Source organism: Callithrix jacchus, chromosome 6 (assembly GCF_049354715.1).
Source record: "Callithrix jacchus isolate 240 chromosome 6, calJac240_pri, whole genome shotgun sequence".
NCBI lineage: Eukaryota > Metazoa > Chordata > Mammalia > Primates > Cebidae > Callithrix > Callithrix jacchus.
This window is the reverse complement of record NC_133507.1, coordinates 28,988,032-29,012,584: the sequence shown is the minus strand read 5'-3', so window position 1 is coordinate 29,012,584 and position 24,553 is coordinate 28,988,032. Positions and strand designations below refer to the sequence as shown.

The window sequence follows — 24,553 nt, the reverse complement described above, 5'->3', positions numbered from 1 at the left end:
GCTGGGATTACAGGCGTGAGCCACTGCTCCCAGCCTGCCAACGTTTTAATATAAAAATGTTAAACATTCATAAACATTCTAATTATTTTACAGTAAAAACCCATATTCCACTACCTAGCTTCCACCATTACACTCCATGGCACTTGCAGAAAACCTTGGCCTTTTTGAGGCTCTTATGTACAATTCACCCAGGTGGAAGATTCCCTGCCATAAGCTGGCACAGACCCCTGGAGAGAGTGGAAGCTCCCCCAACCCAGGATGTCCCCATGAGATCCATGGATGGTGACGGCAGGGGCTGGGAGTAATGTTTGGGGCACCTTTCTTCTGCCTGGGAAATGCTCAGGTGCGAACGTTCTGCTTAAGTCACATTTGATTCCACAGGTGTGAGGTTGGGTCTGGGATATGCTTGTGTGTCCCATTGGTCTTCTGGGGCTTTGGAAAGGGAGAACACATGGAAGTCTCAGGGGTGCAATAGTCCAGCTTTGTGGTCCAGTTTGGGTCAAGGAGCCCACTCTCCACCCAGCGCCTACCTGGGCAGCTCCCTGAGGCACTGATCACCACCTGCAGAGGTCTGCCCTGCAGACTCTGACTCAATGACCGGATAAATGAATGCACTCACACACTGGAATGCAGTAAATCTCAGCGGGCTAGGGATGACCGGTTAGCTGCAGTCACCCTCTGAAAGCAGCTGACCAGCCTTCCAAAAGGTTTGAGACTATAATCTTCTAACTTTCCCTAGTATTTTGCCAGCCACCGCGAGTGAATCCCAGCAGCTCCTCTGACTGAGACAGAACATAACTGGGGAAAAAGGGGGAGAGACTCTCTTTGGCACACTTGATTTCCTTTTGAGATAAAGAAATGGCCTTTATAATTGGAGGAGGACAAAGCAGGCAGAGGTCCATATTCCTAGATGTTTCAGATGACAACCAGTGACAGGGGCAACTGGCATTGTGTTACGTGGGAAAGGCTGTGGTTGGTATTACTTGCTAGCTGTGGAACTGGGGGACAGTCGCTGGATGGCTCTCATGTCAGTTTCTTCACCTCCAAAACGGGCATAAGGAGAGTCCCTTCCTTGCATGGTTGAAAGTCAAGTGAGTTACTCCTGGTGCCTGCAAGCAAGCATCCAACACACGTTCACTCTGCTTCTTATTTCATTAACATCTTTCTAACATTCTCTTTGGGAAGCTTGGGTGCCTACTTTAAAGCACAGGTGATTTCCTAACTGGTAGGCTCCGATGTGGGCTTGGGGTACAAATACGATTATCTTCTAGGCCTTAATACATTTTAGAAGTTCAGGGCAACATCAGGGAAATAGTCATGAAGTTGTTGAGGTCTGAATTGTGTATCTCGTGGGTGACTGGTGGCTGCATAGGAGCGTGTCAAGGCTCAGGGCAGCCCTCCCCAAGGGACACTCAGACCTCTTATCCTCTGCTGGTCTCCAGCCCTGGGAGAGCAGCTGCACCCTCAGGCTGGGCTGCCGATGCTCATGCTGTGTTCCCAAGGAGCAAATATGTAAGGGAGAGGGATGTTGGCTGCACATGCTTGAGTCTGAAGCTCTGTCTTCATGGTGGGTCCCAGGACCCACCTCAAGGCTATCTCCCATTACTGCACCCTCAACAGGGAGCAGGGCGGCCTCTGGCATAGATGGACCAAAGTTCTAGAAGAAGACCCACCTCTTGGCTTTTTGAGCCTGGAAATAGACTATTTCCTCTCCTCTCTGTTCTTTCCAATTCCAATTTTCTCTCTATTTCTCTTCTTTGCATCCTCTGCAGCTTTCTTTTTTGTCTTTTCTTTCTTTCTTTTTTTTGAGTCAGAGTCTCACTCTGTTGCCCAGGCTGGAGTGCAGTGGCTCAATCTCTGCTCACTGCAACCTTCACCTTCTGGGTTTGATTATCCTGCCTCAGCCTCCCGAGTTACTTGGACTACAGGTATATGCCACCATGCCTGGCATTTTTTTTTTCTATTTTTAGTAGAGATGGGGTTTTGCCATGTTGGCCAGGCTGGTCTCGAACTCCTGTCCTCAAGTGATCCACCTACCCATAGGAGTGAGTCACCACACCTGGCAGCTGTCTCCTTTCTTTATGTTTCTCTTCCTGCCTTTCTCCTCTGTCCCCTTCCCAGGTCTTCCCTCCCCACTCTGCCCAGCTTCTTTTCACATGGCAGGTGAAGTCAGCTGGTCAGGGTGGTATCAGCTGCAGAGCAGCCCCCTATATTGGGGACCCCTGGCTTCCCTTTTCTTAGCTCCCTCCTCTTCTCCAGGCTAGAAGTCTTCTTCTCTCCTAGAAGTCTGAACACATATTTTCTGGCCCGAAGGCTTGCTCTCCTGTCCCTATGATCTTTTCTGGCTGGCTTGGGTGTGCTTTGAGAGAGCCTGAAGCAGCACCATCTGCTATTGGGAAATAAGCTTAGGGAGGAAGGAGGAGCCACTGACCTGCTTTGGCTTGAGGGCCCAGCTCCAAAGCTTCACTGGGGCCAGCTCAGCTCCCCAGAGCTTTGAGACAGCTGGAGAGAACTGAAGAGCATTATATGACCAGTGACTGCCTGAGGACCGCATGAAGGTGGTGGTCTGGAAGGGGTTTCTGGGGGTTCTTGATAAATAATCTTAATATCAATTTCTTCCAGGGAAAAACAATAACCCTGCATAGCACCAGAGCTCTTGAGGCAGTCTCACAACTTCGGCTGGTGTCAGTTCAGAGCTCAGACTGATCTGATTTACCTTTGGAAGCTGAACTCTCACCTGGGCTTCCTTAGAGTTACAAGGTTGGGCAGAGGCCAGATCCCTGTAAAGCTGCAGAGTGAAAAGCAGACTCACCCTGGAGGTCCCGCTGAGTTGCTGTGATGAGGCCAGGACCACAACTTGGGCATCCTCAGAATGATGCTGAGACTGACCAGAGCTACCTGGAGCTTCTTAGAGTTCAGAGGACTCACCCCAGACAACATAGCCTCAGTGTGACCACAGGATAGGACCCAAGTCACACCTGCCACAACAATGTGACCACATAAGCTTGCCTCGATCCCGGTTGGATTCCTCTGCAGAGCAGCAGCATTGTTCTGCAGTCAGTTCTGGGGACATGCTAGAGCTCTTCAATGCAACAGATGGCCTCATGCCTGCCTCCCCTGGGCCTTGGGTGGGATCAGGACTCAGGATATGTCATCAGCGATACAGGATAAATTTAGATGTAGGACCCAAGTCCAGGTTTCAACAACGAATCTTCACAGGCCTAGCTAAAGTTGCTGGAACAGATCTAACACTCCCTGCAGCCCCTCACCAGACTGCTGGGATTCCGGACAGCAGAATCATGATGGCTGAGAAGCCCATGGCTCTTTCTAAGAGCAGCTGGCTCCTCTGGGGAAGCTGGGCTGGGGTTCTCCCCTTAACTGGACTGGAACCTGGAGCAAGGGTGGGCACCTGAGGTGAGGGGTCAATATCTAGACTGGCCAGGGCTCCCCAAACTGCCCCAACAGGGAAGTGAGGCTGGGAGTTTGTCTTAGGACATATGAAGAGAGGCAGTTGGTTGGCAGGATCATAAGCTGTAAGGAGACCACTGGGAGTCAGGGTTGTGAGACAAGATGGGCTATGAACAAGCAGAAACTATGAAGGGCAGGTAAGCAGGAGGTGTGAGGCCAAGAAGAGGTAGCAGAACACCAAGGGTGGCACTGGCAGACCTGGGAGCCAGTGAGTTGCACTGATGGTGAGAGCTGGAGGGGGCATTTCAGGCTCTTGCTGCAGGTGGTTGGAGATGGCTGGGAACAAGACTGGCTGCCCGGGACACCTGGATTCCAGCTCTTCTCAGCTATGTGTGGTGGGAATGCCGCCTGTACTGTGGTTCTTGCTCTTCCTGGAATGTTCTACCACCCTGACTGCCATGAGAATCCTTAAAGTCACTGGAGCAGTAGCAGATAACCTCGGAATTTGTTAGAAATGTAAGTTCTTGGGCTCTACCCCAGACCTCTGTTTTCACACAAGCCTCCAGGTAATCTTGCTGCACCCTGCAGTGTGAGAAGCATTGCTTAAGACAAGCCACCATTACTTGAGATGAAACTGCATGTGGGGCCAGGACTGTCTTCAGTCCCACTGGGTGCCATCAGTTTTCCAGGATGGGGCTCAGATCTCCAGCTCTGCTGGTCAGGAGCTGCCCTGGAGGTGAGTAGGTGTAATAATGCATTTCTCCTACTTCAATGTCCCAGTTCTCCACTCCACATCCCTTGGGGTGCTTGCTAAAAATGTAGATCTCCAGGTCCCAGCAGGCCTTCTGAATCAGGATCCCTAGGGGTACAGCTGAGATTTATTTTAAAGAGCACCCTAGGTGATTCCCTACATGCATATGGTTCAAGGAGAACTGATAAGCCCACGGCTCCTTCTAAGGGGGACTGGTCCCTGTGGGGGAAATTGGGCTGAGGCTCTTCCCTGAACTGGACTGGAGGCAGGCTAGGGTGGGGATAGGCAGGTGACGTGAGGGTCAATGATGGGGAGTCTTATAATATGGAGACATCTCTGGACCTGGCTTAGCCCAGGCTGCAAGGACAGCCTCACCGCTACCAGGGCACTCACCAGTGTGAGGACAGAGCCATTACCCTACATAGAACTTCGCCTGGGTGGGAGGCCCAGGTCCACTACCACACCTGGAAGGTACCAGGGGCTGTGTAGAAAGACCCTTACCATGAGCCTCACTAGCCTGTATGGGCCAATGCAGAGCCACACTCAGGCCTCATAAAGCATCTGGGATTCACAGAACCATCGCTGGGGTCCAGCTGCAGTTGTATGAACAGATCGGAGCCTCATTCAGGGACTCCACAGAAATGCAACAGAGGAAGAAACCAGCAATGGGCCACACCCAGTTCTGCTGGAGAAGAGGCAAGACTTGGTGAACCACTTCTAAAGCCCAGGCAGGGCTGCAGAGATGGACGCAGAGCTCCACCTGGGGCCTCTGCAGAGATCAAGATGGACCTGGAGTTTTCCTAGACCCAACATAAGAGATGGATAACCTGACGTGGGATTCCACCCTGAGTCCTAAGATTAATTGAGAAATACTCGCAGCATCGAAATCACTAACAGATCCACAGTGACCCCAAGGGCCTTCCCAGGTGCAGGGAGGGAGCCTGGGCCTCCAGAGGCTTCACCTGGGTTCCTGAGTATCCCTAGACCTGCAAGTCTCCGCCATGGCTGGGAACTGGAGTCTAGCATCCCCAGGTGATTCCAATGGGCAGCTAAGGTCGAGAACTACTCACTAGTCTACACTTTTGCCTGGCGCCTCAGTAGGAAAAGAGGGATTGATCCACAAACTGTACCTGCACGCTACCAGGCTCATAGGTGGGGATTCAGAAATCACACCTGGGGTTGTGCCAGGACCAGACTCACACATGGGTCCATGTCTTTGCTGGAAGAATGTTCTGGAACCACACCTGTGGCCTCAGCTGGCCTGGAGGTACATGAGCTCCAGCTCATATCTGGCCCCTGTGTGCGCTTCCTCCCTCCTGTCTGAGCTGGCTGCAAAATGGTCCCTGCTACCCCAGATCATTCTGGAGCTGGCTCTACCTCCCCTCTAGAAGCTGGGGCTAGGGGGCTTGAAGCCCCACCTGCTTAGCTTAGAGAGGCTTCTCTCTTGCCTCCTGCCTCCCACAAGTGACCAGCAGCCTGCAGCGCCTCCACTGAGTACAGAACACTGGACAACCAACGACAGTAGGGTTTGCCGGGTTTGCCTGAGACTAAGGAGTTTCCTGGGGGTGTGGCACTTTCTGTACTAAAACCAAGACCGTCCTGAGCATACTGGGATGGTTGGTCCCCCTACAGACAGAGGATCAGTGGAAACCTCCATGGCTGAGCCTGAGTCTGGCAGTGCTGCTCAGAGCTGGGCAGCCTGCACAGCCTTTTCATTTCTCTGAGTGCTGGTTCCTTCCCGGCAAACAGGCCCAACACTTGCCATGGTCAACTCTATACACGTGGTATTAGAGTGAAAATTTCCCACACCTTTTACTCTGTAAGTCTCGTTCATTAATTCAACCAGTATTTTATTTGGCCCCCACTTGAAGCCAGACACGGTTCACTCTATGGCCATCAGTGGCAACACACATGCCAGCCATATATGTGCTTTGGGAAGGGCAGGATTGTTCCTCCTAACAGGTGAGCTGCCAGTGGCTTCCAATAGTGCCCTGTCCTGCGCCATCAACAACATTCTCAACTTGTGTCATCATGATTCTGATTATGTTTCCAGCTGCAGCCCATAATCGCAATCCAGGCTACACATGAGTGATGTCAGGGAACTTAAAGAGGCACTGTCGCTCAGTCCCTCCTCGGGTCCATCTAAACAGCATGGTCTTTTTGAACCCCCCCCCCGCAGCTGATTACAAGCACCCAGAGCCTGAACCCCTGAGGGAGGAGCAATGTGGCTGTTGTCATTCTGGAAATACAGGACTTCTTCCCTGCCCCTCATGCCCTCTCACAGACCCATGGTCCTGGATGCAGCCACCTGGAGCAGCAGTGGACATGCACCAGGGGTCACCTGTCTGGGGCTCCTGGGAATATGGCATAGTGGCACAGAGAGACTAGGCTGGTGAGCTGCGTGTGCTGAGCTCTAAGTGAAAGGAAGAGCTAAGAAGGAAACAGAAGGCTCTCAGAGAAAGTAGCAAGAGGTGGTAATGGAACTCAAGGGGTGGGGGCAAGGCCAGGCAGAGGCGGTCCCTGGTTCAGGCCATGGAGATCCAGGCATGTATTTTCTCTCTGGGTCCCATTAATTACTGCTGTGTTTCTTCCAGGATAATCCTCTCTTGTTCAAGCTGCTTTGAGCAAAAGGCTCCTGTTCCTTTCAAAGAAATGACTCCTGACCAAGAACTCTCCCTGGAGCCTGGCACCATGCCTTGGTCAGGGCACAGGGTAGCCCTGGTTGGCTGAATGGGTGACTGGATGTATTTGTCACCACCTCCCGGGAGTTCAGCTTATTAAGTGGTTAATAGCAAAAGCACAAAGCAGGTGGCGCTGACTGTGCCATGCAGGCATGGGCAGCGGAGCTGGCTGGAAGGGGTTGGGGGGGATGGCTTTTCATGAAAGCCATCTGTGCCTCTTCAGGGAGAGCCCACAGGGCATGGTGCAGTCCTTCCATAAGGAGCCATAAGGAACCCCCAGGGAATCTTTTTGTTTTCAATATTTTGGGGAAGATCTATCAATATTCCATAAAACCAGTGTTCCCGGGTGTCCACTTGGGGCCCTGGGGTTGTGGCATCTGCCGGGTTTGGAGTCATCAGACCCAGGTTCAAATTTATTATTTATTCTTTAGCCTTGGGGTCTTCAATATGCCTCTGCCCTTCTGTGGACAGTTTTCTCTGTCACAAAATGGGGACAGTATTACCCAGCTTACAGGGTTGTTGAAGACAACATTGTGGGAGCTCCTGGTTTATGAAAAGGCTCCAGTAGTGTTTTGCAAACCACTGGGTTCCTTTGCAAGGTCAAATGATGGGTCTAATCAACCTAGAAATGGCACGTTGATGGAAGACACGCCTGCGTAAGCATTTGTATGCCTGCACATGTACACACAACGCGGGATGCAGAAGCCATCCTGAGGGCGTGGTGGGGAGGGGCCAGAACCAGAATGGTCATAGCCATGCAAGATCAGTGGGTTATAGAGAGTTAGTGTTTGTGGCATCCTTCACACTGTCTTCAGTTCCTGCTTCTCTCTTGTTTCCACTGTGTAACTGGCTGCCAGCTGGACCCATTTTTCCTCTCTAGCATTTCTGGAATCTGTGCCTTCCCCTGGCCTCACTGCCCTGCCTGCTTCAGGGCTTCATCGTTACCCACCTGGACCATCAGAAAGTCCCCTCTGGTCTCCTTGTCCCCTCCAGTTCATCCCACCTTTCAGGAGTTCAGACCTGCTGCCTGGGCCTCTGCCACCCTCTGAGAGAAGGGGTGGGGGTGGGGTGAGTTCGGGGATGGATGGCCTCGCTCTTGGCTGACCCCACCCCTTACTAGGTCCCACTCTGCTGCCCTGGTCAGGCAGGGTCAGCTGTACCCACTGGGTCCTGGCTCACTGACCTTTGGGGTCGAGGGCTCAGCTGACGCTGTGCTCACGCCACATGCTGCATCCCAGCGCAAAGAGGGGCTGTGCTAGAGAGCACCTGGTGTGTGTGCACACGTGTATGTATGCACTCAGCCTGGCCCGGTGTCCATCTCCTCTCCTTCCTTCCTTCTATTTGGGGACATGCATCTAGGCTCCTCCCAGATCCTCCAGCTCCCTTTCCCACCTCCTTCCCAGGGAAGTCACTCTGTCCTGTGACCCTTTCCCACCTCCTTCCCAGGGAAGTCACTCCATTCTGTGACCCTTTCCCACCTCCTTCCCAGGGGAAGTCACTCTGTCCTATGACCCTTGTAGGCCACCCCAAGAGCATCTTCCGGCCTCTCTCACAGCTGCTGCAATGCAGGACATGCTCATCAACACTGGTCCCTCCCAGCCTGGCTGCATGCTCTGCTGCCCCTGTGCACAGTCGGGGATTCACTAAACATGGTATTTCCAAGTCAGGGAATACTTCCTGCACTTGGGCGCCAGCAGAGGCCAATACTTCCACTGAGCAGGAAGGCAGTTCATGGAGCAGGAAGTATCAGCTTCTCCCATGTCTCCCTGGTTCCCCCCCAGCAATCCAGAAAGAGCTCATACACCCTGACTGCTCATACCCCCTACCTCTCCTGACATGGCTTCACACAGAGTCAGGAACCCACTTTGTGACCTCCTTCCTAGCTCCAATTGGTTTCTTTCTGCCCAGCCTCTGAGTTCTCGAGTCTGAGTCTTCCTGAGTCCTGGTGACTGACCCAGAACCTCTGCTTTGCCCCGGATCTGAGTGCCTGTCTCAGGTCTTTGTCGAGATCACCAATCTCCTTTAGGGCCTGAGCCGTGCATCACTCTGGGCCACAACCCAGCCCAGGACGAGGCCTGCGGCCAGAGACTGACCTCTCGGGTGCCACGCTAGCTGCTCACATATCCTCCCTGCCTGGCGTTCCTGGGAGTGTGGAGAAAGAAGTTAAGAGGACATCTGGGAGGTGACTGCAACCTCAGGGCTTAGAAGCCCTCGAAAGCCACCCTCTTTCAGAATCAGCCTTGAATGAGGCTGTGCCTGACCTGAGGCCTGGGGGCCCATGCCAGTGTGGCACTCCACACTTCTGCCTGTGGAAGGGTCTCTGTTTTAATGTGAACTGCCCCAAAGCCTGGGCACCACGGTTAAAGATGAAACAGGTCCTGGTCCTGGTGGCTGTTACACTTGGCTGGTCCTGCACAGACATCTTTCAGTCTCTGATGGTGACTCAGCCAGCCTGCCCTCCCCTTTTCAACAGCCCCCTTTCTCGTGCTTGCTGAATGGAGGCACCAGCTTCAGTGTAGATGTGTCTGCCCTTCCCCTTCTGTCAAAAAACTTGGTTGGAAATGGCCCATGCGCAGGAATATTTACTTATTAACTGCAGCTCCAGTTCTAATAGCAAAAGACTTTACTCAAGTATTCCTCATTCCTGGCTAAAATAAATAAATAACAATGATAGCATGTCCACACCATGGAATACTATAGAGCCATAATAAGGTGATCAGCATACTCATAGAATTCTCTCCACAATAGCAGAAAAACGTGGTGCAGACAGTGTGTTACAATTTATGTTACAATGAAACACACATACATGTGGCCGGACAGATGTTTGTGTGTGTGTGTGTGTGTGTGTGTGTGTATATATATATATATATATATATATATATATATATATATATATATAAAATCCCTCTGGGAAGATGCATAAGAAACTGATATAAGGGCCATTGGGGAATGGAACAGGGTCATTGCAGGAGCATTGTCACTGTATACTTTTTTGTCTCTTTTGAATGTTGAACTATGGAAATGCATTACCAATCCTAAAATTTAAAATAAAAGAAGGGTCTTTTATTTAAAAAAAATTATTTTATTTAAAAAAAGTCTGAGAGGGTCCAATTGCCCATCCATCCCCCAGGCTTCTCTAAACTTCACCTCGTGTTATCTGGATGCCAGGAAACTTCTTCCTGGGACCCCACCATTTCATTCTCCTGGAGTGTGGTCTCCACTGAGCATGCTCAGCCTCCCCGCAGAGCCAGGAGATGCTGCTCACAGAGGCAGCCACCTCAGGGCTTAGAAGCGCCTGTGCCCTCAAGGTCATCATCATCTCACCCTGTGTGAGCTCCTGGGACAGAAGTGCTCTTGACTGAGCAACTGGACTTCGTCTTTCTGTGAGGCAATGCCTATCTCATAACCAGCCTGTTTCCCTCTTGCTCAGGCTACCAGGAAGCTCTAACATATGATTACCTGTGTCTCCTCACTGGTGCCCCAGCCTCAATATTGGCTCTTCTCCTGAAACACCAGCCCTTCCCCCCACCCCCAATTCCTTGCTGCCTGCAGATGTGACCAGAGGTGAAGGAAGCTGGGTAGCCACTAGTGCAGTGAGGGGGCAGGAAGACCCATTGAGGGAGGAAAGGGGTGGGAGAGCAGCAGCAGGCTTAGGGCACAGAGAAGCTGGGAAGGCTGAGGACCCTACAGGTGACCAGACTCTTCCAAATTATTCCACTAATTTCTTGAGTTTGGCTAAGAGCCCATGAGGCATCTAAACAAAGTTGATTATATTTCACTCATATAGTTAGTTATATTCAATTCTATTTCACTCATGTAAGATCCTGTGAGTTGGATCTTCCTAATGGGAAATGTTCATCTTGATCAGAAAGTCTCTAAATTTCTACATGGATGTTTTGAATACCATGTAAGGTTACCAAAAATTTATTCATTCTTCTAAACCTGATTTGGAAAGGACTTTATTTTAAGATTTGAGTTGGATTTTTCCAGCTTGAAAAAAAAGTTCAACTAGGAAGTATCTTTTGGAAAATAATTATCTCATGTTTCAGGGGAAAGAAATTGCACTAGCCCAGATGGATTAGTAAAATCTAGTCTTTAGAGTATAAATTACCTCATTTAACAACTGGCCTGAATGTCCACTGACCTTACTTACCCACCTAGAACCAGGGGGCGTGGTGCCGATTCTGACTCTGACATTTAACAGTGAGACCTCAGTGCCTGGCACAAAATAGACACTCACTAGGTATTTGCGGAGAGAATGAACTCTGTCTATTCAAACTTCATCTGTCAAATGAGGATTGTGCCTCTCTTATGTAGAACCTCAGTCACTGCAGGGTCCAATGGAGGAGAAATGAAATGCTAATTGTGAAAAAGACTTCATAATCTGAAAAGGTGCTTTATCTGAGTGCATGGCTTGCTTGGAAGGTGTGGAGACAACACTTGAAGCTTTCATGGGATGAGAATTTGACATTCCCACTGCTGCCCCAAACCCAGGGTGTGGGAAGTCCCAGAGGGCACGGGCTGCTTAAGCTCAGGTTCTTGAGCTCTGGATGGTTTTAGTGGCCTAGCACTATAGGCTTCAGTGGCTGAGTCACAGGCTGGGATGGGAGTTGAGGGGAGACCTCCAGTGCTCATGGTACTTCCCAAATTCAGGCCTTTGAGACTGCTCGGTTCTGCAGCCTCCTCTTAACTGGCTTCCTGCCTCCAGATGGGTTTCGCCCTGTTCATTCTCACTCTGTGGTCATCTTCCTAACAACAGATCGAAGCTGCCTCTTTTCTCTCTTGGAGCCCTGCACTGGCTCTGCACTGGGCCTGGGAAGGCCTGAGCTTTGTGACATAGCACACAGGACTTCAGGGCAGCTTTGGTGTCCCCTGCAAAGTACAGGTCCCTAATTACCCCCCTGCCCCCTTCCAGGGCTGAGGGGAGTGCCCTCACTGGACTCCCATAGCCCCCACCCCTCCTTGGCTCTCCTGTGTGCCAGCAGGGATCACACTACATTGTCACTGTGTGTTCACAGGCTGTCCCCTCACTGGACAGTGAGCCCCTCCAGGGAAGACCCCTGCTGTTTGTCCCATCCTCCCAGTGCCAGGAAGGCATGGGCCTGGCTCCTTGAAGGTACTTGTAATTCTGTGTTGAGTGAAGGCTGTCGATGGAGTGTTAACATCTCAGGAGGACACCTGAGCCTTTAAAATCCTCTCCCTTGTTAATTCCAGGGAAGCCTAGTGGCCAAAATTCTTCTGTGACACTTGGTCAAGAATGACAGAGTCACTAAGCTTAATGAAACGAGGGAGGCCAGGCAAGGATCTTGCCCCTGTAAACTCAGAGCTTCCTCTCACACCACACACTCTTCGTGTCCTCATGAAACCATCTTAAAACCTGTCTTCAGCTACGGTATGTGTCGCTGATGATCAGATTTGCATTTGAGAAAGATCATCCTGGCTGCAGAGAGGCCGAGGACTGGGGGTGGGGGCACACCGCATGTGGGGAACACTGGAAACCGTTAGCACCATATTCTTCTCTCAACCGTTCTGGCGCTCTGTGTCCAGTCACACAGTAGGTCTGCACTTCTGCACATCTTTTGAAATGAAGCCAGGTGACTCACCCTGTCTAGTGAACTCTGCTCAGAGTGGACCCCTTCTGGGAAAAGCTGAGGAGAGATCTGTCATACTCCCTCCCCTCCATGGAGGGGACCATGGAGGCTGGTGTCAGGACCAAGCCTCTACCAGAAGATCTCAGGTTTTAGAATCAGGAAGACCTCCCTGAGTGACCATCATGAGCAATGGCCTCCTGCCAGCCACATGGGGCATAAACCACGAGCAGAAGATGAATCTTAGTTGTGCTGATGGAGGTCTGGGGGTTCTTTGTTACTGCAGCACAACTCAGCCTACCCTGACCAACACACTGGTTAGGAGGTGACTGCGGAAGATGAGACCAGGTGAGAGGTGATGCCGACCTGGACCGGAGTGGGGAGGAAGAGAGGGATGGAGGGCACAGCTCTGAGAGATAGACCCAGGAGGAAAATCTAACAGGGCTTGGCGATCGTTTGGCCACAGGCATGGAGGAAGCTCCTGCAGCAATCATCTGTCCTTTTGTAGGGGCTTGCTCGCTCAGACCTTTCCAGGAACTCACAGGTTCTCTGAGCTAAGATTTCCATCTATTTTCATATGCAGGGTCAGGGCTCAGTGTTGACTTGCTTCCAACCTGTGAGAGATCACAGGGACCTGGGTCACTGCTATAGTGAGGAACAGTCTCATCATAAAGGTGGAAATTGAAGCCCCAACAGCTGTAATTTACTGGTGACACCTACTGTGCTGTGCTACAGCTTTCTAAGCAGCATCGAGTTTAACACACAGATGGGGAAACTGAGGCTCAGAGAACTTAAAAGCCTTCCCAAGCTAGGAGGTGGCAGAGCCGAGACTCAGAGCCAGGATCTAATGCCCGGTCTCCATGGTTGGAAATCCTCAATGCTGCCTCACCATCAGGGGCAAAATAACTGCTCAGCAAAGGAGGCTGGAGGCTGGAAATGAAGGCTGTGTGTGTGAGGGGCTGTACTCTCCTCTGAGTTGGGGACAGAGAGTGGGGGTGTCCACACCTCCCAGCTGCTCCCTGCACGACAGTCGCCCTCACGGAAGTGTTTGGGCGTTGGCAGAGTTCCGGACCTCTCTCAAGTCCACGCGTCACTAGTGCTCCTGCATAAACATCAGGGGGCTGAGTTCTGTTCTTGGCTGCATGCACGCGGGCACTGGCTCCACGTTCCCATGGATTCCAGGGAAACCGGACTGTGGGGCGTGGATGCCTGTCTTGGTGCACTTCCCATCAGCGCTCAGGGGAATCAGAGTTGCGTGGTTCCCACCCAAGCAGAAACAAAAGCCGCCTTCACAAAAGTCACTGGCGCGACTGTGACATATTTTCACCTGCTGTTAATTCTCCATGTATTTTGGCAACAGACAGCAAGAAATAACAGTCCCCAGCCAGTCTCTATGCTGTGTTTGTAGATAAAGATCTCAGGTTTTAGAATCAGGAAGACCTCCCAGGTTCATGGGCAGCTTCTCCACGTGCATGCTCTGTGACTTTAACAACTGACTTAATGTCTCTGAGTCTCAGTTTTGTCATCTGGAAAATGGGTAAATAGTGATAACTTCACAGGGCTGTTGGAATAATTAAGGGAAGAGCTATATGTGAAACATGCACACTCTGGTGCCTGGCACATAGTAGGTGCTCAATCAATGGTATTTATTTTCATTCAGTATTTTTGCTCTGGCATTTGGAAACTTCCTGCTACAAAATTATATACATTTAAATCTGCACTCATAGCATGGCAGAGTTGAAGAGTTGAAGGGCATTTAGCAATAACTCATGGTGAAGGTCAAGCTTTTTAAAGCATTTGTTAAGATGAAATCTTATGTGGAAACATAATATATAAAACAGTTAAAAATGGGACTGCTCTGATTGACGTGGGAGTGCGGCCCCCAAGGCTCCTCAGAATGAGGCAGAAAAACATTGATTAAGGGAGGCAGAGGATTTGGCCACAGTGACCCAGTGGGAGAGAAGGGTCAAACCCTGCTTCTCCTGCACAGCTTGGGCAAGTCCTATGAAGGAGGTGTGATGGCACCTGCCTGGCAGTGTTGAAAACGGAAATCCTACTGTGGACAAACCACCAAATTCAACTTCCCACTGCTGGCTGCTTGCTCTTGGAGAAGTACAAGCAAAGGCTGACCAGCCAGGCCAGGCTGTGAAGGCACTGAGTGCAGGCGGACCCCAAAGCAACCTCATGAAGCTCTGCCCAGCTGGCACTATCCTCAGCCAGCCTGCATGCCCCCTGCTGTGCACCTGGCAGCCACATCACTTCATTCCCTGGGCTCTGGACGACAGGGCCGCCACCTGCAAAGCCTCCATACATGCCCTTTTGTTCAGACCACGCCCTCAGCACACACCACCCACTGTTCTCCTTGTGGGGCTCCGTTAGGTTCTGTAATAAGTGTCCTCACCATTCCGGATGGTGGTGTGTGTGTGTGTAGGATTAAAGCCCTTTTCTGCCCACAGACTTCTTAAATGTGACCTCCCTGAGATTAAATGTGATAAGATTACTGCCACTCATCCTCTTCCACTGCCTGCAAACCTGCTCATCTTCAGCTCTTCCCTCTCTACGGGTGACATGCATCTGCTTGGTGGCCTCAGGCAGAACTGCGGATGTCAGGTTTTATCCCATCTTCTTTTCTGTTACAACCAATGGGATGGCAGGTCTTGCCAATTTTCTACCTGAGTCTCTCTTGGTGAAGTTTTTTTTAATCATAAAGATCCTGTTTCTTCATCCTTTCAGGGCTTCCACATCTCTCACCTGGACTCTGGGTTCCAGCAGCCCCTGATTAGTCTCCTGCCTCCTGCTCTCCTGGTGCTTACATTCTAGTGGGAGAGAGGATGGTTTGCATCCAGCCAAATACATGAGGTAATCACAGACTGTGATCAGCTGTATGAATGAAGAGTCCAGTGCTGTAAATGCATGTGATACAGAGGTAACTTTGAGGCTAAGACCTGCAGGAGAAGAAGGAGCTGTTCATTCTAAGGGCGTGGTGGGTGGGAGATCATTGCAGGTGCCACAGCCTTGAGATAGAAAGGGGGAGGCAAATGCAGGACTGAAAGATGGTGGCTTGAGCAGGATGAGGAAGGGGGAGAACGGGACCAGTGGCACTGGGTTAGAGGGGCCAGCAAAGGGTGGATCTCACTGGGTACTCCAGGTTAGGCGTTTGAACATTTTTCTAAAGGCAATGGAAGCCACTGATGCTTTCACTGGCTTGGTTCCATGATCTGATTTGCATTTTAAAAGATCACTTGCTTGCTGTGTGGAGCGGGGAACTGGAGTGGGGCGAGGTGGATGACGCTATTCAGTAAGTCTCAAGCAGGGTTCCATGAGCTCCCGAACCAAGGCAAGGCAGGGAGAAAGAGTCCCAGGCTCTCAGAGGGGTCGGGGGGTGGGGAGAATTACCAGCATGTGGTGAGTACTGTGGGAGAGAGTCTCAAGGAGAGAGGCGAGCTCCCTACTCAACTGTGAGTGTTTTGAAGACAAGAATTAAGTTTTATTTTTCTCTGTGTCTGCAGGACCCAGCACAGGCCTGGCACGGAGGGCCAAAATGTCTGCTGTGTAAATAAACAATGTGGAGAGGAGATCCAAGATGGCTGATCACTAACAGCTCAGGATTGTAGCTCCCAGTGAAAGCTCAGAGAACGAGAGGACGCCACACTTTCAGACAAATTTTCGGTGCTCACGGACCAGCAGATTTCTAGTGGAGGAGCCCCACGGGTCACCAGCGCAACTCTTGTGGCCAGCGCGGTGGTTTTGCGGGTGCCTTGGTGCGGCAGCTCTTCATGCAGAGTAAACGGGACTGGTTCCCTCACTGACTGGTGTATGGAGCTCCCGGAAGGCAGAGCCGCTTGTTGCGGACTCAAGAAGGAAGCCAGACCAGAGATTCCTGGGCAGAAGAGCACCATCAGTCTTATTGCTGCTATTTTGGCCGGCGCAGTGGGTTGCCTGAATCCCAGCACTGGGAATCAATAAATTGGACGTCGACTCAGAAACCTAATTAGAAAGGCAGTAATTGTAAAGATGACAGATGGATAAATTTATAATAAAGGGGAAAAAACCAGCCTAAGAAGGCCAAGCATACCCAAAATCAGAACCCCTCTCCCTCTACAGGGGATTGCAGTTCCTCATCAGCAATGGAACAAGCCCTGATGGAAAAGGACTGTGTTCCATTATCTGAAGTAGGCTTCAGAAGGGGGATGATAAGAAACTTCTGGGAATTAAAAGAACTTGTTCTAACCCAATGTAAAGAAACTAAGAACTTTGAAAAAAGGTTTGATGAAATGCTGAAAAGAATAGACAATATAGAGAGGAATATAAATGAACTAACGGAGTTGAAAAATACAACACGAGAACTTAGTGAAATATGCACAAGTTTAAATAGCAGAATGGATCAAGCAGAAGAAAGGATATCAGAGGTCGAAGACCAACTTAATGAAATAAAACGACAAGACAAGAATAGAGAAAAAAGGATGAAAAGGAATGAGCAAAGTCTCCAAGAAATATGGGACTACATGAAAAGACCCAATCTACGTTTGATTGGTGTACCTGAATGTGATGGAGAGAATGAATCCAAGCTGGAAAATACTTTTCAGGATATTATCCAGGAAAATTTTCCCAATCTAGCAAAGCAGGACACTATTCAACCCCAGGTAATACAGAGAACACCACAAAGATATTCCTCAAGAAGAGCAACCCCAAGGCACATAATTGTTAGATTCACCAGGATCGAAATGAAGGAGAAAGTACTAAGGGCAGCCAGAGAGAAAGGCCAGGTTACCCATAAAGGGAAGCCTATTAGACTTACAGCAGATCTCTCAGTGGAAACCCTACAAGCCAGAAGAGAGTGGGGGCCAATATTCAACATACTTAAAGAACAGAACTTTCAGCCTAGAATCTCATATCCTGCCAAACTAAGCTTCACAATTGAAGGAAAAATAAAATCTTTTATGAACAAGCAAGCACTCAGAGATTTTATTACCACCAGGCCTGCTTTACAAGAACTTCTGAAAGAAGCATTATACATAGAAAGGAACAACCAGTATGAGCCTTTCTAAAAATATACCAAAAAGTAAAGAGCATCAACATAAAGAAGAATTTACATCAACGAATGGATAAAATAGCCAGTTAACATCAAATGGCAGTAACCCTAAATTTAAATTGACTAAATCCTCCAATCAAAAGATACAGCCAAAACCTAATGGTATATCCAAAGATACACAAAGACTCAAAACAAAGGGTTGGAGAAAAATTTACCAACCAAATGGAGAGAAAAAATAAATAAATAAACAAAAAGCAGGAGTTGCAATTCTCACATTTGATAAAATAGATTTCAAAGCAACAAAGATACAGTGGTAAAAGGATCAATGCAACAATAAGAGATCTTAATACCCAGATACATAAGACCCATAACGAGATTTAGACTCAATGAGACAGAAAATTAATAAGGATATCCAGAACTTCAACTCAGATCTGGAACAAGTAAACTCAGTAAATATTTATAGAGTTCTCCATTTTAAATACACAAAATATTGATCAGCCATTATTAATACCCATTTTTAGAATGAAGCAATATTCCTGTTCTCTCTCCCTCTTTTTCTTCCTCTTTCTTCCTCTCCTTCTCTCCTTTTTTTACTTTTCAACATCCTAGTTCCTCACCTCTACTCAATACATTCCTCTGAACACCTGATTCCTTGTGATTCTCCCGTCCCACTGAAACCTCCAATCCATTAAAAAAAAAGAAAAAGAAAAAGAAAAATTCAATGAATGAAATAAAAAGACAATTAAGAGCTTCAACAACAGACTAGATCAAACAGAAGAAGGAAAGAAAAAATAATGTGGAATTTTAGTTCAGGCTTGTAGATGGACAGTTTGTTTCTGATCCTCAGCACACTGTCACTAAGCATAGGGGCAAGGAACCAATACTCCCTTGTCCCACTCCAGGCCTAATTACTGTGCCTCTTCAACTCCATTCCAACTCTAGGGACATGTGGGGGATGGGGTGGGAGATGTGTACCTGGCAGAGTTGATCCTGTGGTCCCCACACCTGCTAGAGTTGGGCGTGGTCCGGAACTGTGGGGTAGCCTTGCTGATTTCCCAGAGATGCAAGCATCTTATAGTCTGCACTGTTGGCACTATACGTATGCCAGTGTTCCAGGGTTCTGTGTCTAAGGGCTGCTGCTTTTAGAGCAACGTTATTTTCCTTCATCCAGCTTTTCATTTTTCTGATTGGCTGAGATGTTGAATGGGCTATAACTCCGAGGAGGGTGGCTTTTTGGTGACAACAGAATAGCTACAGAGTGAGAAAGCCAGAGAACATGTCTCATCTCTGCCATTGACTTGCTGGGTGCCACAGATGAAACTGTTTCCTCATCTGTGAAATGGGAGTCCTCATTAACCTCAGGGCTGTTGTTGATCTGAATCTTCCAGGCCAATCAGTAATGTGTCCAGTGCATGTGGACCAGGAGTGGGTCTTTGTCTTCGTTTCTAGGGAAGGGCACAAAGTGGGCAGACAATAGGTACCAAGAGCCCCCCAGGTTCCGGGCCTTCCACCAACATCAGGTTCTGAGGTTCTGGCTCTAAGGATTTGTCTGAGTCTCTTCTGTCCTAAGAGAATCAGGAAGAGCCTGATGCCCACTTTTTGACCCTTCCTGGTTGGGGAGAGTGAAAGGAGTGTTGGAGTTGGTCTGGCTGGGTGCCCTACTGAGAAGCTGGGGCTGGATGTTCTATTTCAGGGAGCTTGGAATGAGAGTGGGAAAGGCCAGAAGACGTGTATGGAAAACCAAGGGCCAACCTCTAGGGAAGCTGAACTCAAGCTCTAAGTCAATGGCACCTGGGCTTTTCTTGTGTGGGCTACAGGGCTGGAAGCAGAGGAGATCAGGACTGAGTAAAAGGCCCAGGCCAGGGAGGTACCTTGCAGCTGCCAGATGGAATGGGGGGCATGGCTGTGCCAATCTGACTTCACGAGGCCTTGGGATCCCAGGCTAGAGTTCCTGGACATTGAAGCTGTATCAGATGCAGTCGGAGCAGCCTGGATGCAGCCAGATGAGACTGCACAATGTCAGGACGGGCCTCAGGCTAGTGCCAGGGCTCCCAGAACACCTTGCATGTCCCGTTATTAGAGTGCCTTCACAGGGTGAGGAGCTCACCCTTATCTATGTCTGTCTTCCTCAGGGGCTCATGGCCTGTGACAATCAGCTTCTAGGCTGAGGACATAAAATATGGAATTAGCATACGATAGGCTAACAGGTCCAACTCAATTTGCATTTCCTGTGCAGTTACTATGTCCATGGTGTGACTCTGCCCTGGCACTTAGGGGTTCCCAGCCAAGACTTGGTTTCTATCCCTTCAAAAACCATTCCTGGCCCTTCAGGGAGGAAACTATCTGCTTGGACGTTGGTAAAAATGGCATCCTGCTGAAAGTAATTCTTTATTAGATACCAGCTAGTCTAGTTAAACAGATGGCTTCATAGAGGCCTCTCCACTCAGGTGCTCCATCTATGCCCAGCAGATTGAGTCAAAGCTTCTCATAGGCTCAGACCTGGTCACAGAATGGCCTGGAGTTGGGCCCATCATACTGGCCTCTGTAGCTTATGCCACAGGGCACCCAAGTCGAAGAGAAACATGAAACGGCTGCTGGCACCATCAGTTTTACTCAAAGATGATGAGAGAAACAGTGATGGGTTTTTGTACATCATGTGCAGCCTGAAGGAGCAGGATTTAGTTTTTTCCACAGGAGCCAAGCTTTGTCTAGAGTCAAATGGAACACATATTAACATATGTGATTAAAGTATGAGTCTGTAACAAAAATTTGCGCCAGACCATTCATCTGCTACTTTTAACCCTGTTTTGTTCTCTTGGGCCAGGAGGGCTGCTCTTGTGAACACACCTGAGGATCTCTGATTGACAGTGAAAAACGATTCTGAACATGGGTGCATCTCATATCAAGTAATTTACACTCTTATTCCTCCCATGATCTGCTGCTGGCATGATTCGATACCTGAGCCAAGAGCTGGACAATTTTTGAAATCGATATAGGGTCTCCTTTTCAGGAATTCTTAGGCGTTGGATGAATTCTAGGTCTGATTCTGCCACGGATTTATTCTGTGTTGCTGGGTACCTCCCTTCCTTTCTTTGCCTCTCAGTTTCTTGGTCTGTAAAATGGGAGGGCTGTATCCTCGAGGTCCTGTTTAACGTTAACCTCTGGTGACCTGAATAGCTCTGTCCAGGTGGGCACAATTCAGATTCAACTACGATTCATCTAGATCCAACTAAAATGTATTGGGAGCATATTTTCATATACACTATTTAATGTAGGGCTCTCAAAACCCCAGAAAGGTGAGTGTTACCATCTTCATTTTGTAGATTACCAAATGGAAACTCAGAGAAGTTCAGCAAGCGAAGTGAAGTCACACAGCTAGGAAGTCATAGAGCTGAGATTCAGTCTCAGGCCTGTCTGTCTTCATGTCCAGGGGGCTGAGAACAGATCATATGAGCCCAAACCAACTTGGCTTTCCCCACCCTTCCCTTCCTGCCTATCCAGGAGCTCAGCTCTGGGATCTAGTGGGTTGAGAGATGGAGGGGGTTCTGGCTGGGGCTGGGGGCTGCAGGCCCCTGGTAGGTACAGTGGACACTGCCTGGAGAGTAGCAGGTTCTAAAGGGCTGAGAGCAAATTCACTAGCCTGGCTTGGCTCTGGCTCTCGCAGAGGAGTCCCCCAGGCTCCATTTGAGCTTTAAGCTTAAGGAGCTGCCTGCCCTTTGCTCTTCTTTCTCTCTGGGAGCCCCTGCCTCCCACGTGGCTTGTCATCCCAGGGACCCGCCCTCAAAAATTCCTGTCCACACTTCCCAGTCCTCAGAAACCATCTCCTGACCCCAATTGACTGAGGTCAGGGAAGGAAGAGGTGTGCTAGAGAGACCGAACTCAGATCCCTGTCCTGACAATTGGGAGGAAGACTTCAAGTGACGCTTTTATTTAATGTAGGGCTTTAATGATGGTCTGCGTCTTCATGCAGCAATGGCTTTTGAGATATAGGTTGTCTATTTGGAACCTGGGGACGGCCTCAACTACTTGCATGATGTTGGGCAAGTGAATTTCTCTCTCTGGGCCAGTGTCCCCATCCAGGCAATCGCCAGCCGGTTGGGCCCTATGGATGTCAGGTCCCTGCCGGTAGTGGCATTTTAGGATCCACAGTCATGTCATCTGCTTTACCTTCCTAGAGGCAAGCGGCTGGACCAGATGCTTTTACAAGGCTCACTAAGCTTAAAGGTGGCTATCTGTGCAGGTGCCCCTCCTCCCTTCACGCCAGAAGCTCACCTCCACCCGGCCAGAGCTCCCTGTCAGATCCAGGCCTGGCTCTTTAGCCTTGCAGCTCAGGGAACCAGAGCGCAGCGCTATAGCCGCGACTGCGGCGGCGGCGGCGGCGGCGCAGGGGGCGGGGGAGGAGAGAAGCGCCCACTTGTCCCGCGGCCTCCGTGGCAGCCCTGGCCCTAGCCCCAGCGCATCAGAGCGGTCCTTGGAATCTTTGGGCTTGTTGCTCCGGCGGCCGCGGGCTGAGAGCCCACCACTGCTCCATGGTACCGAACCAAACTGTGTAACCCCGCAACCCCCGCCCAACTCCGCGGAGCTAGCGCAGGCTGCTCTTCGCCCTCAGCTGCGGCGAGGCAAGGGCTGGCAGCGCTTGGCCGCCTCCGTCTTGCCCTTCCCATGCCTAAGCGCGGGGAATTACGCGTTCCCGGCGTGGGACAGACTATCCGGGCTATTAGGGCCGGGCGGTGGGGATGGGGGTTGGGAACACCATTTTTGGCTGGACGTGTGTCCAGATTCTTCGTCTCCGTCTGGTCCTTCGGACCTCATCTTCCTCTGCATCTCCAGGTGTCTGCCCCTCTATACCCGCCTCCCACAGGGCTCGTCCGGCGAAGAGCAGCCGCAGCCCACATCTACTTCCTGCCCTAGGTCCCTGCCTCCTTTGCCAGCCGCAGTCACTCGCGCGGCTGGGAGCAAGCCTCCCCTCTCGCTGAGGGTGCGGGACACCTAGGGTGCCAAGACCAGAGGGGCTAAAGTTCGAGCTCCATCGGCCAGCTGAAGGCCCTGAGCCCCCAGGGCCGTGGCCGGGACGCGGGGAGGTCAGGACGCGGTGCTCGCCTCACCTGTTTCTCCAGCGGCTCCTTGGCCGACAGCGCCGGCTTGGGGGAGGGCGCGCGGTCGCAGACGCAGCCCTCGAGCAGGTAAAGCCCCGAGGGCCGCGAGCTCGAGTCGCTCTCGAAGTAGAAGAGCAGGTTCTGCAGCAGCGCGAACCACTTGGTTTGCCATTTTGTGTTGTCCGAACTCCGCTTGCTCAGGTAGCCTTTGCGCGTGCCGTCCTTGCGCGCCAGCAGTCCCAGGGACGCGACGTGGCCATCGTTCAGCCGGATCCCCTTCTGCATGGTGCTCAGAGGCCAGCGAGACCCCACGCGCTTACATCTTCTCCGCGCAGCAGCCCCCCGTCCGTGCGCGCCGCGCGCTGCCTCTCTGGCGCTCGTTAGCTCGCTCGCTCCCTCTCGCTCTCCCCTCCCCCCAAATATCTACACTCCAGGATCTGGCGCCGAGCCGCGGCTTCTTGAATCCAGATGTACCATTCCGGGCTGGAACCTCTTCTCCGCTCCGCAGAGCCCCGGGAGACACCGCCCGACCCTCCTCCCGCGCCGGGCAAAGTGAGGGACTGGCGACCTGCGCGCTGGCGAGGGGCAGGCGGAGTCATGTGACGCCGATCCCTCGAAGAGCGCGTTTCAGCAGCGCGGACAGGGACACACGCACGCAGCCCCGCCGAGGCGCAGAGCCGCGCGCAGGCTGCACCTTGGCGCCTCCTCCCCCGCCCCAGACACACGCGCACGCACAGACCCTGCCCGCCCTCCCCCATCTCCCCTTCTCTCCTGCGGGTGTTAAAAAGCAAATCGGATCAATTTTCGTTTAACTCAGTGGGACCCCGCAGGCTCGCCACCCCGGGAGTTCGCGTTTTAGACCCGGGGTTAAGTGCCCGCCGTCATGTTCTCCCCAAGCGGCTCCCCAACCCTGGCCTCTGTTTCCAGAGCGAGGTGGACGGAGGAGGGTGGGCGGGCGAAACGGAGTGCGAGGGCGCCCAGTCCTCGCCCTGGCAGAGTCCGCGGGTCACGCTGAGCCCCAGCCTTCCGCCCGCTCCCGCCGCTTCCCAGCTACCCGAGGGCAGGGCGGGGTAGCTGGGGGGCGGCCGCTGAACGCTGGCTACTTTATTCTATTTTAAGAGTTGCCATGATCGCCGGCGCCACCCCCGCCCCCTGCACCCTGAGGTCTGCCTGGCGAGCCGCTGCTGGGAGTTTTCTGCAAATACCCCCGAAGCCTGAAGGCGGCTTCAAACGCAGGCGCGGGGACCATGGGAGCCTTCAAATAGCTGCGCTGGCGCAATGATGCCTTAATGATAGATTTTCCGCTCTTATTTTTAGCTCTCACTCGCCTACACAGCTACACGGCATTTATCCGAGAACGTCACAGCGCCCGCTTGCTGCACTGGGAGGGCGCGCGGGCCGCCGGGCGAGCCGGGAGCTGCAGCGGGGAGCGCGCATCCGCGTCTGCCGCAGAGGGCAGCGGGCTCGCCCCGAACCCGGAGCCAGCCGAACCCGGAGCCAGCCGAGCCCGGCCCGGAGCTCCGCAGCGGGGATGGGTGTCCGCGCAGCCCTCCAAGGAACGACACCATCTTTCCGCGCAGAAACTGCGGGCGCCCCTCCCCCGACACACACACACTCACACTCACCATACACCACACACACCCACACAACACACACGCACACTCATACCCCACGCACACTCTCACCACACGCGCACCGCACGCACACCGCACACATTCCCCACACTCACACCACACACCATAAACCACACACACCCACACACCTCACACACCACACACACAACACACTCACACAACACACACACCATACACACCCTCCCACACCACACACACAGCACACTCACACCACACACCATACACAAACACCACACACACCGCACACACACACCACATACACCATGCACCACACACACCACACATGCACACACACCATACACCACACACCCACATAACCCACACACACTCATACACACACTAACACACACTGCACACATTCAC

The 24,553-nt window shown here is 51.4% G+C and overlaps 1 protein-coding gene across 2 annotated transcripts in view; it reads right to left on the bottom strand.

The window, feature by feature from the left end:
• RASGRF1 (Ras protein specific guanine nucleotide releasing factor 1) overlaps nucleotides 1–23,118 on the bottom strand; it is a 131,839-nt gene extending 108,721 nt beyond the window's left edge. For both annotated transcript variants that reach the window (XM_035304032.3, XM_002807181.7), the window contains exon 1: nucleotides 22,566–23,118. In XM_035304032.3, the coding sequence (XP_035159923.1) occupies nucleotides 22,566–22,841 (276 nt within the window). In that variant the 5' untranslated portion in view covers nucleotides 22,842–23,118. The remainder of the gene's footprint in view (nucleotides 1–22,565) is intronic.
• Between the last annotated feature and the right edge of the window lie 1,435 nt (nucleotides 23,119–24,553).